The sequence below is a fragment of the Nelumbo nucifera genome, chromosome 6 (genome assembly GCF_055504915.1).
Source record: "Nelumbo nucifera cultivar China Antique chromosome 6, China Antique-T2T, whole genome shotgun sequence".
Lineage (NCBI taxonomy): Eukaryota > Viridiplantae > Streptophyta > Magnoliopsida > Proteales > Nelumbonaceae > Nelumbo > Nelumbo nucifera.
Window position 1 is genome coordinate 59,979,352 of NC_142654.1, and position 15,155 is coordinate 59,994,506.

The following is a 15,155-nucleotide window of genomic DNA, read 5'->3' on the forward strand; positions in this document are numbered from 1 at the left end:
CCTACCCCCTACTTTTTATCTATATTTATCTAAAGAAAGTTTGGATTAAAAAAGTTTATTTAAATATTCTAACAAAATTATATAATAACTTTAAAATATTTATTAAAAACACAAAAAATAATTTTATATTTTTACAAAATATATCACAAAATTATGTACTAACAATTTAAATTATGTTTTTCTGGATTATCAATTTAAATGTTTTTCAAATATTTAATAATATGTAATATCTTTAAATCAATAAAATTCAAATAACAAAAAATTTAAATATTTTATAGATTATTTAAATATTTATCATAACTAGATTTAAATAGTTAAAATAATGGAATTATGTAATAAATTTAAAAAATTTATTCAAAGTAGAAAAATAATTATAACATAATATTCAAATTAATAATAATTTAATATATTACAAAATTAATAATGGAATTATGTAATAATAGTATAAATTATGATTTTATGGATAATTGAATTCAATAAATAATTAATATTTTAAAATTTAAATATTTTACATATTATTTAAGTATTTAAATACTAAATATTTTAAATAAAAAATATTTAACATAACTAGATTTTAAATAATTAAAATAAAGAAATTATGTAATAAATTAAAAAAAATCTGAAAAGTAGAAAAATAATTATAACATGATATTATAAATAACTAATTTCACTTATATCAAGTAATAATTCAAGAAAATAACTTTCAAGAAAATTAATATTTATTAATAATAATTTTAAACTCTTAATCTGTATTTATTATATAATTATATATATTAAAATTAATATTTATTGTATTTTAGTAATTATTTATTATTTTCGTGATAGATGTTTTTTCAATGATTATGTATAAATTTATTTTGTTTCATTATTTAACAGAAAATTTTAATAATTATTGGAGATTAAACTATTATTAATGAATTTTTTAAATTTAATTTATTGTATTTTTGTTATAGCTTACTGATTAATTAATATTTATTAGAGATTAAACTATTTATTGATTAAGTTAATATATTTTTAGTACTTATTGTATTTTTGTAATTATTGTATTTTTTTCATTACCAATATATTTTCAATAATTGTGTATTTTCGCTATAAATTTTCAATAATTATTGGAGATTAAACTATTGTTATTTATTGGAAATAAGATAATTAATTTAGCTAAAATTATGAGTGCCTATGAGTTGGTTCGGTCCGGCCATAGGCTATTTGGCCAACCAAATTGACATGGTCAGGTTGGGGAGTTGGTCAGCTGAAACCAACTGACCTTTTGTGAAAACCGACCCACTCAAGTTATTCGGTTTGGACCGGTTTTCACAAAAGGTTAGTGGGTTCAAAAGATTTAAACTTAAAAATTAAATTTAACTTTAAAATTTTTCATCAGTTAGGTTTTATTTTGAAAATTAGAAGAATAATGAAAGGTAAATTCAACATTTCATTTTTTCCCGTTAATACTTAACTAACATGTCAATTGTAGAAACAATAAGGTACTCTAAGATAAATATGCAAATAGTAAGGATACAGTTTGTCAATTAATTAAACAGTAGGGGTAGTTTAAAGAAATTTGCCCAATTATAAGCTTACAAAATTAGAATGTCAATTAATAGAATCATTAAAAAATAATAATAATAAATTAACACATCTATTAATAGGGCTGCATTTGGATGCGATGAAAATCAAGAACCGATGTAAATTTTATATCGGTTCGGTTTTGTATGCATTTGGAAAGAGGTGTAATTATTATCGATGTAAAACTATACTCCAGTTCAATTTTGCATGCATTTGGATGAAGTATAGTTTTACATCGACGATGTAAAACCTCATCAACTCTAAAGTTTTACATCGATAATCGATGTAAAAACTACATCGATTTTATCGATATAAAACTTTACACTTTCATCCATCATTATTTTAAAAAAAGCAATGATCACTTTATGGTTTAGTGTAAAATGTCATCAATATATTTTTACATTGATATGATTTGCACAGCCTAATGCATCTCTGTAATTCTAAACACAGCCTAATGTATCTCTGTAATTCAAATGTCAAATTGTAAGATATAGCTGACAAAATTAGAATGTTTTAGTGGGGCATATGTTTCAAATCTGGTTCAAAAAATGAGAACTTTTGGGTCATTATGAGACCTATTTACATGGGATAAGCCTAAGATATCCGCTGGGTGGTATCCCTTTTATATGATCTTATTATCAATACACAAAAAAGATTGACCATGCAAGGTAGTGATGGGACCCATTCAAGATAACCATGCCTTAACAGACCTTATTTGAGAAGTTGCAACTGGATCCCAGCTAAGAAACAACTATTTTATTCTTTTTTTTTCATACAAAAAGGAATAAAAAGAGAATCGATTGAATGATTATAGCATTTTTGGATATGAGAAAAAAAAAAAACAGTCGAAACCTGATTTTCTGGATATGGTTTCTTGGAATTCAAGGTATGTATTCCTTTGCTTCTTTTGTTTATCTTTAAAATCAAAGAGAAAGCATCATTAATGATTTTCATGTCGCTAATAATCCTTTTGATGCTGATAACAACATGTTGCAGGACATCTATCAAACTATTCAAGACTGCTTTTTGACCTTATTCTATCTGCAACTGCAACTGTATTCGATAATTTGTTGATTATTTTCACGTGTATGATGCAGGTATAATGAGTTATATCCATTTTCTTTTCCAAATTTATGTGATGTAATAGTGTCATTGCAATTTATTCTTAAACCTCGCCAATTTGAATTCTCAACGAATTCATACGAGTTAACAACACATTGGTCATGGGCGTGGAAATAGACTTTGAGGCGAAGGCATGGAGCCGCACATGGGACAACATTACAAGTTACAACAATCAAACATCCATACATCTCAAGCTCAATGCCTCGATCCTTTCCTTTGAATGACCCGCATCATTTGTCGCTTACTCGTCGTAGGTCCTTGACCGAAATATACTTATTTCTTCGTACAATTGTTTGAATCTTTCCTGCTTCGAAAATTGAAATCGAAACCGATTTCAATCGATTCTTACTGAGTATTTGGTCGGTTTAAGTCGGGTTGGATCGGTTTGAGTCGGTTTCAGTTTTAAGTTCATCCATGCCCCCCATGACCACCTAGTTTTTTGAAAATATATTTAAAACTGAAATATGTATTTTAGAAATATATATATATACATACAAATATATTAGAATATATATTTTTTGGAAATATATATCTAACATATTTCATAATATATATTTTTTAAATATAGATATTGGAATATATATTTTTAGATGTTTCAGTTTTTAGTTAAATAGGAACTAAGTCGGTTCGGTTCGGGTCAGTTTTGATTTTCACACAAGAAAACTGAAACCGACCCGAACCATCGGTTTATGAATTTGTACAACCCGAAACCGACCGGTACTGATGAAAACCCAACCAACTCGAGTTGATCGGTTTGGTCGGATTGGGCCTTCTTATGAACAACCCTAATTAGCCCTTTCGAATAGGGGTATAAATGGATTCAATATCTGATCAAATTTGGATCTTATTCGGATCAAATAATAGGATTCGATCAAAATGTTATACATACATACATATATATATATATATATATATATATATATATATATATATATATATATGACAAATAATTAAAAAGATACTTATATTTTTTATTTAAATTGATATATTTTAATTTTTTTAATAATTTATTAATTTTTAAAAAACAAATCGAATAGAACGAAGGAGACGACGAAAACAGAAAGAGAGATTGAGGGCAGATAAAACCAAATAGTATTTTAGGAAAGGCCTCTTTGCTCTCCCGTAAGTTATTTATTAAGGTAAATGCAGTTAGTATATTTATCTATATTCTTTTATTTTTCAAATAAATAAGGCAATAACGGTTTTAGTCAGGATATTTTTGTCCCATCAGTGTTTGGATCCGGATTCAGTTGGTGCAAGGCGCGTTCCAATAACCTTTATAGCCTTAGAGAAGTGTGGAGATATTCCCAAGGCTGTTCGAAAGGATCTTGCACTGATCGAAACCAATACCCAAGAGATGAGTATCGAGCAATACTGAGAAAACCCTGATCCCCACATAAATGAGTTGGGATCTCCTACCCCTGGGAACATCTTCCCTATTTATATGTTATCAACTTACCATTCTTGGAGAGATGTTCCCGTATACAACTCTGGTGTCCTCTGGGTAAGATTATTATGGGTAGGAGATCGAGACCCCACATAAATCTGAAAAATAAAACATAGGTTTTTAAGTCAACGGGAGCCAAAATCCCATTTACCTAACTTCCCCTATAGTCCTCAAGAGAAGGGTCCATCCAAAATCCCGTTTGACAAGTTTTTTTAGAAGATTTACTCTTAGCTCTGATAGTCAATAGATATATTGAACTTTTGACATAAGAACTGAGCTGCCCGAAGACCGTTTGACAGATGCGCATTTTTCGATTCTTCTCAAAATAAGCTCAAAATGGGCTTCTGTCTTTTTGGCACCCCATCTTTTGGGACAAAATCTTTTGCGTGCCAAACGGGAATAGACCAATTTTCGGTTTTCCCAAGTTGTAAACAGCCAAAAAAACCGCACGGAAAGATGTGCCAAACGGGCCGAATCAACTACGTGCTTAACCGAGATCGGCTTTTAAAACCTTGCATTGGAAATATCTTCCATGAAATAAAACACACAAGTGGAGATATTCTCAATGCAAGGCAGTAAAAGCTGCCCGAATGGGCTATTCCCTGAAGCAGCTAAACCATTCAATTTAAGGTACAAAAATCTCGCTACCACCGAACCAAGAAAAAAAATCAGAATTTACAGTTGTGGGCACATAAGTAAACCCCGCAATGCCCCAATCTATATCCCCCCTTCCCTTGTTTTTTTATACCCAACATGTCCCTACTCACCTACACTACATAACTACTTTGCAGATTGCAGGAAATATGCTTACATGGCCAGCAGATTAGGAGGCGAAGGAGGAGGATTAGTGAGCATGTGAACCACTTCCCTCATAGTAGGTCTTTCACTGCTCTTCTCTGCGACGCAACGCATAGCCACTTTAAACAGCTTGATCACCCCGGCTAACGGGTACCCGCTTAACCTGGGATCCACCACTGCCAGCACTGTCGCGGCATCCGACGGCTTTGAGATTTCCGATGTTGTTTTCTGGACCCACCTCACAATATCCACCCCATCCCCGAACTCGCCGACTGGCTTCCGCCCGGTGATCAGCTCTAGCAAAACCACCCCGAAGCTGTACACGTCGCTCTTCTCGTCCACCCGGAGCGTGTATGCGTACTCTGATCCAATACAACAAAAGCCTAATTTAGCTTAATACGAAAAACAGGCATATCAACAACCTTTAATTTTCCAAAGTATTTATGGGATTAGATTGGACCTGGTTCATTCGTAATGAAATTATATGGGACTGAACCAATATCTGGTCCATTAATCGAAGATAAAAAATATAGGTGTCAATGGACCGGAACAAAAATCTAAATTAAAACCAATTTAAATAAATCTGACGATCCAAACATTGAATTGGACCGATCCAGGTCCAAAATATTCATCAGATTGGATTGGACCTTGTCCATTTTAACTTAGCTCAGCTCTCCTTTTGAACGGTGGATAATAGAGAAACGTTACCGTGTTACCATGTTAACAATAAACCATGCACGACGTGGCTCTTTTACCCACCGTGAAAAGGGTATTCCCTCCACATAAAAAAAGTTTGAGTTCTTCAGGATAGCCGGAGACGGGAGGGAAACAACCGCTCACTGACCTTTGTACTTTACAACACCAGAATCCAGAAACCGATTTGTAACCGTGACACCATTAAAGTCGATAGCCCGTGATATATTTCACCGTTCCCCTATTTTTCTAATAACTTTTTCGTAGAATAAATAAAATAAAAAAGCGGAAAAGAAAATGGTCTTGGGGATAATTTCATCATAAAACTGTTTGTCGTTTAGGAGAAAAGTCAAAAGTAATAAAAAGCAGAGATCAGATGGTTCATATCACGAACCTGGCGCAATGTAACCGTACGATCCAGCAATGGAGGACATACACTCCGACGCTCCGGCACCCTGTAGAAACTTGGCGAGCCCAAAGTCTGCGACATGGGCCTCGAAGTCGGAATCAAGTAGGATATTGTTTGATTTCACGTCCCTATGAATTATAAGAGGAGAGCAGTCGTGGTGAAGGTAGCACAATCCCTTCGCTGCCTCCACTGCGATTCGGCACCTCGTCTCCCACTGTAAGTGCGAACCCTTCGATCCATGCAATAGTTCTCCCAAGCTGCCGTTCGGCATGTATTCGTAAATCAACAGATTTGTATCGTTGTTAGACACGAACCCTAGCAATCGAACAATGTTTCGGTGTCGGATTCTTCCCAGAGTTTGAATTTCAGCAGAGAAGCCGTGGTCGCTCCTGCCACTGCTTCTCCCCACCAGGCGCTTAATGGCCACGTCCACGCCATCCGGCATGGACCCACGATAAACGATTCCGGCGCCACCTTTTCCGATGATGTTCTCTTCCTTCAAGCATTCGACCACGTCTTCTACCTTGAAATCGAGCTTCTGGAACGGGGTCAGTTTCCAAGCTTTTGATTCGCGGCATTTTTTCCGGTAGCTTTTGAGCTTTAAAGCTGCAGTGACAAGGCCCAACAGAACAACTAAGATGATCACAATGACGATAACGACTTTTGAGGACGCGGAGCTTCGGCCCGAAAACCCATCCAAGTTTTGGGATGGTAAACATTGTACATGAAGCAATGGGCTGCAAAGATTGGGATTTCCCGTAAAAGAGGTGTCGTTGAAGACCAGGAATTGCCCACCAGTCGGCACCGAACCCGCCAACTTGTTGTAGGATAAATCAAGTATTGTCAGGCTGGCCATTGATCTTATCTCATTGGGAATTTGTCCTGTAAGATGGTTCCTTGATAGGTTCAGTGTGCTAAGGATTTCGAGCTTCGCAATTTCTCTTGGGATTCGGCCGAAAAGATTATTACGACTGAAATCTACCGACGATAGAGACTTGCAGTGCCCCAGAGCGATAGGGATCTCACCTGTAATGTTGTTACTGCTGATATTGATCTTGGAAAGCATCTTTAGACCAAATATCTCCGGCGGAATTTCGCCGGAAAATAGGTTTACATCGAGGGAGAGAGTCCGCAGGTTTGTAAGGTTTGCAATAGCTGGCGGAATTTTTCCGGTGATCCGGTTGTTGGATAGGGTCAGCAATCCGAGTGTTTCGCCAGATATTCTGTCCGGAAGTTCGCCGGTAAAGAAGTTATCATTGAGCTCCAGCATATCAACCAATGGTAGGTTGAACAGCCCAGATGGGATCGTTCCGTTGAGAAAATTCTTCATGAGACGTACCCGAGTCAACGATTTACAATCGCCGAGTTCTTCAGGAATTGGACCAAGGAAGTAATTATTCATCAATATCAACGTCTCCAACCTTTGACCGGCGCAGAGACGCGGAGGTATTGGTCCGGTGAGATGGTTTATACTTACGTCAATCTTTTTAAGCATACCATTACTTCCGAGATTCTGAGGGAGCTCGAAGGTGAAGTTGTTCCCCCACACTTGTAAGACCTCGAGATACGGGAGCTCAGCGACGAACGGTGGGATTCGGCCGCGTAGATGGTTACGAAAGAGATTAATGAGTGTCAGCTGCTTTAGCTCAGAGAAGCTCTCGGGAATCTCTCCCGTAAGATCATTATTCGAAAGGTCTAGTGATTTCAGACTGACAAGGCCGGAAAGCTCCGCCGGAATCAGACCTGAAAGCTTGTTAAGCTGTAGAAACAGAGTGTGCAGCAGCTTCAAACGGCCCAGACTTGCAGGAATCTCCCCGGTAAGATTACAGCTTCCCATATCAAGTATAAGTAACGAACTTAACGAACCAAACTCCGTTGGAATACCTCCTTCGTACGTGCTGTAATAACCAATATAGAGTTCTCGCAAGTTCGAAAGCCTGCTTAGAGTGGCCGGAATCTTGCCTGATAATCCATTCCCGTTCAAACCTAAATACTCCAAGCTCTGAATCTCGGAGTACACAGAAGGAATCTCACCGGAGAAAAAATTTCCTCCGAGATGGAGATGTTTAAGCCGCTTTAGTTTCACGAGCCCGGTTGGGAGACGTCCCGTGAAGTTGTTGTTATAGATATCAAAGATCTCGACCTCGAGCAAACCTCCTGCGATGCCCTCTGGGACTCCACCTACAAAGGCATTGTTTGAGATGTTTAGAAGCTTGAGAGAGGTGAGGTTGGCGATCTCTTCAGGAAGCTTTCCTGTGAGGTTGTTGCAGGAAAGTGTGAGGTTGACAAGCTTGTTTAACAGACCGATCTCCGGAGAAACTGTCCCGAAGAGAGGAACATATGAGACGTTGAGCGCAACTACCCTTGAATTTTCGTCACATGAGACACCAGAAAACAGGCAATGTGAGTTTCGAGAAGATGAAACGTTCCAGTCGTCCAGGCCAGAACCTCGCCGTCCGATCATGGCGGTTTTGAGCTTCAGCAGAGCATCGAGATCTGTAGTTGAAGAAGATGTGGAGAAAGCGAGACAAACTGAAGCAAAGAAAAGGAAGCATCTGCAAATGCTCCTCATCTCTGCAGTTGTTTCTTTTTACAAATTTCAGAGTGGAGCTTCAGTAGAATTGGAGCTAGACTCGGCGATTGTCGAAAGCTGAAACTGCAATAAGTAGAGCCTACTCTATGAGAATCGAAACAACCATAGACAAAGAAAAGAGAAACAAACGTGAAAGTTTAGAGATCAGAGACGCGGAGATGGAGACAGAGAGAGGTTGCACGGTGCAGGCATGCTTCTTCATCGCTGAAGACTGATAGTTCTGAAGGAAGAACGTGAGCGCAGTCCGCATATCACCGTATATCTTGGGCATGACGGTTTCTAACGGAGAGTTAACGGAACTCCTAATAGACAAGTTAATTAATGTGCCGTGATCGTTTGCCTTTTCATGGATGGCGTCTTGATCTTATGATCTCTGATGGGGTTAATGAGTACGAATCTTGATAGTCGTGTTTTGACGGCGTGATCTGGCAGTTTGAATGACAGTCTGCGTGATGATCTTCTTGTCTCTTGTCCAGTGTTCCAGACTTCCAGTGGGGTCAGATTTGAGATGATGTGGCCTAGCATTTAATATCCGGAATTAATTATTTTTAACTTATAGACGCGGATCCTTCTAATGGGCCGTGGGCCTTGGGGTTTTTTAGGGCCCCACCGCAAAGTCTGTCTGTGTCTTTACCCAAACAGACACCTTTCCTGTCTGACCGATCCAAGAAAAAGTCTTCCCTTTTTGTTCTTTTCTTATTCTTCCCTCCTACTTATTAATCCATCATTAGCTTCTTTAAACTCTGAATTCAATTCTTATATTATTGTGCGAGCCTTAGGGTTGATCATCCAAAACCAAAAAAAATTGAACAGAATCTAAATTTCCAGTATTTTTGTAAAAATCAAAGGTATTAATTTAGTTTTGGTTAATTAATATAAAAATCAGCAATTAATCGAATTAACTGATATATTTGTATTATATATAATATATGATTTATTATTTATAATATGACATATTATATGTATTTCTAATATTTTTATTATATATTTGTATATTATTTATAATATGTATTTTAAATAGTAAAAAATTGAAAAATGATGAATTCATGATTCAAAGTTTCATACATTCCGGTACGCCAAACTAGGTGTATCTGTTGAGGGGTCAATTAAAGGCTTGACCCCGAAACTCCTTACATTTTGCATATCGGTGACTTATTGGTATGAGTCAATACGAACCAATACGTAACAAAATTTTGATATGGTTCGATTTGAAAAATAGGCCCACAATTAACTGTAATCACCCTAATGCAAGGCGAGAGTTATAAATGAGAACCGAGCTAAGGACCATGGCCCACTTATTTGTCCACCTCTGACCCGGAGTTGGGCTTACTAGCGAAGCCTGATAGGTTTAAAGTAGCAACCAAGGACGGGAAGATATTCCTAGAAGGCTAAAAAGAGAATATTTGAAGCACAGAGACAGACGTCGTGGGATGGGAAAGAAGCATTTATTCTTCTTCCCAGTGACGTTGATCCACTAGGGAAGTGGGAATATATCCGAATTCTCTCAAATTTCTTTAATTGGGTGAAGGAGGGGAAAAACGGAGATTCTACCAGCAATAATGCATAAAGTGGGTGATTTAGAGAATATGAACTTATTAGTTTAATTTGTAAGGTCAATTTAAGAGATGCTTTCTTAGGAGTTTTAAAAAAATAAAAATTGGAGGGAGAAGGATGAGAATTGGGATAGTGCGTTTGGCTTTTAGATGTGTGCAGAGAATAAAAGGTGGTGGCTTATAAAGCTTTAAGAAGAATAAAGTGGTAGCAGACAGTTGGGTTGGGCATCCGGACCGGATCATGCTAGCTAGCTCTTGAATTAGGATTAGGTTTAGGGCACATCTGTTGAGAATGGGGAGGGGGGCGGGGGCGGGGACGGGGCCTACACTTCGAGAGTTTGATACGTAATACATGCTGCAATCATAACCTAGTCTACCTCATTTGGTTTATTTGAAAAGCTAAGAAACTTTGTGGGAGGTGTGAGTCTGATGAGAGGTTAAGGACCGAAGGAAAAGCCCGGCTTTTGTTTTTTCAGCTGGGCATCGTAAGCGCACTTATTTCTCACTAGTTAGAATAAGCTAGATTAGTGGGCCCGTTTGGTTCGCGGGAATATGGCTATTGGAACCGGAATCAGAATCTTATTCATCACGGAATGGCTATTCTCTTCTTTTTAAAAACTGACCCGGAGGCTGAATCTTTTGGGCCATCGATTCGATCGGGTCAAACCGTGCTACATCAGCCACATAAAAATTATATATTGAGTGTGTGTGTCTAGATATGTATAAATAGACCATTAAGCTCAATTTGAAAGGAATACAAATGTAAATATGTAGAATGCAAAACTTTGTATTCTATATTCTTTTATATGTATTTATACTGTTCATAATTATATTTGTATTCTTCCCAAACTATCCCTAGCCTCATGAATACTAGTACTGCAAACGGTATGAATTATCCAAATTCGAATTTGAATTTGATCCTGTTAAAAGTGATCCGGATTTGATCTATTTATTATTAGATTAAATATGAATCTACCCCTATCCAATCCTATTCAATTTGATGTAAATATATATGTTATAATAGCAATTTCTAATTCATTTTGTTTATAAAATATAATATTAAAGTTATTTTTAGCTCAATTTATTAATAATATATAATATTTTAATCATTTTTAGTTTAATTTATTTATACTATTTAATATCCGATTATAACCCGATGTGATGTGGTTTAACAGAATAGTAAGAGGCCGTAGAAAACGGCTGAAGTTGTTGAACGGAACAAATTTAGATTTCATGCTTTGTTTTTTAGTTGATATTTGATAAAATAATTAAATATTCACAATCTCCTTAAAAACTTAATCAATGAGACAAAAGTAATAAACTTTTCAATTCAGCATCTTAAGATATTATCAAATGATCCCTTAAATCATTAAATTCAATTCAGGTCAGCTTTAACTATTCACCTGTCACCAAACAGCTCGTCCTGTCTCTTGTATATATCAAATATTTGTTCCAAAACATTCTCATTCTAAATAGAGAGACGTTGAAATTCTTGAAATCTCTAAGGGTAAAGTGGTCATCTTAACATGTCTTTTCAGCATTCAACATGCACAGAGAAACAAGTGAAGTTGGAATGGCAAAAGAAAATAAATAAATAAGGGGATGCTCAACCGTGGCCGTTTTTCAAAAAAACGGTATCACCTCGGATTTATATAAGCGTTTCAACAAATATCCATATATTTCATTGTTTGGTTCAGGAGTTTATTATAAAGCAGGTATGTCTCGTAAATCAAGACCCTACTGATGCATGAAATGTTAAATTTGGTAAACCGTTTCTCCTAACGGTTGATTGATTGACGATTAAATGTATCCTATGTGGTGCTAACCTATCAGCACATGCATAAAAAACGGTGATAAAAATCACCTTATTAAATAACATAGTGTTGCTCACTACCAACGTGGCAGAAATACTCCCAAACAAAATTAAAGCTTTTTTTTTTTTTGTGAAAAACGGGTCTTGAAAGCATGAACGTTTTTTTTTTTTTAAATCAGTCCCAATAAACACCATGCTTCCAAAACACCATCTAAAATAGTAAGATACTGTCACCAAGGAAATTCCACATTAATCAACGCATCATACATAAAAAGCAATTGTAATTTGAATGTAGGGAAGCTAAAATATTTATAGAGGAATCTTCTTGCTGCCTTGATCTCCGTCTAGGGGTGTCAATTGGACTAGATTTGGTCCAATCTAATCTGGTCTAATATAAATCCATTACAGATGGATCAGGTCCAATCCAATCCCATGAATATTCTGAACCATTTTAGATTAATTTAATTCAATCTTTGGATCATCCAATTTATTCAAATTAGTTTTAATTTAGATTGATTTCAATTCAAATTTGATCCATTGGCACTGTATTTTTATCTTCTGTAAATGGATTGGATATTGATTCAATCCGATATAAATCCATTATGGACAGATCAATGAATACATTGGACCAATTCAATATGCCTTATTGGTATGTCCAATCTGTCAAAATTGATTTTAAGTTGGATGGGATTCAACCCAAAACTGGTCCGTTGACATCCCCATCTCCATACAAAACGTATCCATCCAATAAGCTTTGAGAGAAACACCATTCAGCATAAGCACCTACAACGAGAGTAAGAAACAGATAACCACAGGTACTACAAGTGGAGGAGATAATGCCACCACCAGTGAATAGCACATATGAGATTTCAGAAAGGAAGGTTAAATGGTATAAGGAACAAAAGGTTCTGAAATAGTATTATGCGGGAAAGGAACATGTATGGAGGAAGAAATAATCGAATTCACCTGATTTAGAACCCACTGAACAGAAACATTTTTATCGTGGATTTTTTTTTTCATTTCTTGCAAATCAGACATAATAAGAAGCAATCGCAATCCATGCGATGTTTTTAAAACCGGATTGGACCGGATGGTCAGACCGGAAAAAACAGAAACCAGTCACCCGTTTTACCCTGGAACCATTTTTTGGCAAAAAAACATTGATTTGGTCACCAAACCGTTGATCCAGGCATTCGAACAGTCTAACGGTTTTTGGTCATTTTTTATTTTTTTTTATTTTTTTGTTAGAATGGGATATCAATTCGGTTCGAACAGTCGGACCATTCGACCCTAGAACCGGATCCCTGAATGGTTTATTGTCCGGTTCGTTTTTAAAACCTTGAATCCATATAATAATTTTCAAAATTTTTGAACTCTCTTCTTATTTTCAATGGAAAAAACAAGTTGATTTTGTTTCAAAAAACAATATATACTTTTTGAAACTATCAAAATAATGGTTTTTAAAACAAAAACAGATTTTCTAGTATAGAATTTAGAAATTATATAATCTATGGAATATGATGTTAAAAAATCATATAAAAACATGTTTATAAGAACATACTTTTTGTTTCAGTTTTGAAAACAAAAAACACACATACAACAAGGAAATTCTTTTTATATTTTTATTTTAAAAAGTAATCTATTTTTAAACCAAATGATTTTGATTTATTTTTAAAACGGCAACAAGTAAAACAATTCGCGTTTCACAACGCCCCCAAAAGTTACATCTTTGATAACAGCTGAAATGAATGAATTGAATGACTATGTTGGGTCAAGGCCGATGATTGGTATAGAGTGCAACCGGGGCGAACTTGGGTTTCTAAATTTTAAATGGGCCTGACCTTGGGCTTGGTCCAATTTAATATATATTCTTTAAATGGGTGCCCAACTAATAATCTTACTTTCCCTTTATTTTCATTTTTTTATTTGCTAAGTATCTAAACTCGACTAGAGATGTTAATTTTCAGTTTTGTGTTTAAATCAAATTATTTTTTTGGGTAAATAAGTGTACATATAAGTGGGGATATTAAGAAGGAAATACATCATAAAAAGTTATCCACATGAAGGGCCAAATCCAAGAGTAAAAAGGATGGCTGCATATAAAAGGTTGGGGGATTAGAGATTAATTCATAAATCTTAGATTTTCCACGAATTATACTTAGGCTGTATAAATATATTATCTTCTTAATAGCAAGAGATGTTCAGTTGAGACTTGAAATAGAAAGGAAATGGGTTATATCTTTGTTCTTCTTTCATTTATAAACTATAATTATTAATGCTCATGTGAAATAAACATCTTCCCAAGGGGCATATTTTTTTTCGTTGGACATTTCAAAAATGTTTTAATTATTTTAATGCAAAAATTTTATTTTTTGTCCCCTTTACATGGGAAAAATGCAGCTAGGTAAAATTTTTAGGCCCTGTTTGGTGTGTTTTTCGGGCATGTTCTCAGATTTTAGAAGTCCAAAAGCCCACGTTTTCATCTTTTATGGTTGGAAAAAAATCTAGCCACCGAAAGATGCAGCTCTAGAAATACAAGGGAAGCCTGCTTTGGCCTCTTTCGGGAGACTCTAAATGGAGCTTTTCAACTTATTTTGTCTCGTCTTCACATGAAAAGACATACAGAAAAATGTAACTCCAATCAAATGGGTTGTAGGCTGCCAAGATTTTTATGTAAAAGCCCACTACATTTTTTGATTGTCAGATATTCCAAAAGATATTTTAAAAAAGAATTGCCAAACAACACTTTAATAATTTATAACTTCTAATTTGTCTGCTAAAAGATGATGTTTGTTGTTCTATAAAAGAGGCGGCAGGGGGATGTTTTTGAAGAGTTCGCACGCGGTGGGGCTAACGGGACAGACGTTATCCCCACCCTTTAGCCCCAAAACAATCTCAAAAGGGCAAAGTCCGAGCTTCTCTCGTATTCCCACCCCCTAAACCTCAAATTGAAGTCTCTGACCCCGCTCTAGCTCGAGCTCGGATCTCTGGCATCAACGATCGCTTTGGTCACCAGGTAAGCTCCAACCCTTGTTTTTTGTGTGGGTGTTAGGTTTTTTCATTTGAAATCGGAGAAACGAGGGTTGTGTGGGTGACGGTGGCTGAAGCGATCGTCGGTGCTAGAGAGGGAGGTGGAAGAGGGTAAAAAAAGTTTGTGGTTT

At 35.8% G+C, this 15,155-nt stretch overlaps 1 protein-coding gene across 1 annotated transcript; it reads right to left on the minus strand.

Annotated features, from left to right (window-relative positions):
* Nucleotides 1-4,759: 4,759 nt before the first annotated feature.
* Nucleotides 4,760-8,895, minus strand: CLV1 (Leucine-rich receptor-like protein kinase family protein). The gene is made up of 3 exons (XM_010268510.3): nucleotides 8,781-8,895; nucleotides 6,021-8,691; nucleotides 4,760-5,295 (listed from the first exon to the last, which is right to left on the minus strand). Exons 2-3 carry the CDS (start codon nucleotides 8,605-8,607, stop codon nucleotides 4,943-4,945), a joined length of 2,940 nt encoding a protein of 979 aa, XP_010266812.1. The 5' UTR covers nucleotides 8,608-8,691; nucleotides 8,781-8,895; the 3' UTR covers nucleotides 4,760-4,942.
* Between the last annotated feature and the right edge of the window lie 6,260 nt (nucleotides 8,896-15,155).

Bases quoted from the DNA above. Each gene is read 5' to 3' on its own strand.
- CLV1 (XM_010268510.3), bottom strand. From the start codon at position 8,607: ATGAGGAGCATTTGCAGATGCTTCCTTTTCTTTGCTTCAGTTTGTCTC. The intron at 5,296-6,020 runs GTTCGTGATATG...GTATTGGATCAG, and splicing joins GTACGGTTACATTGCGCCAG to AGTACGCATACACGCTCCGG.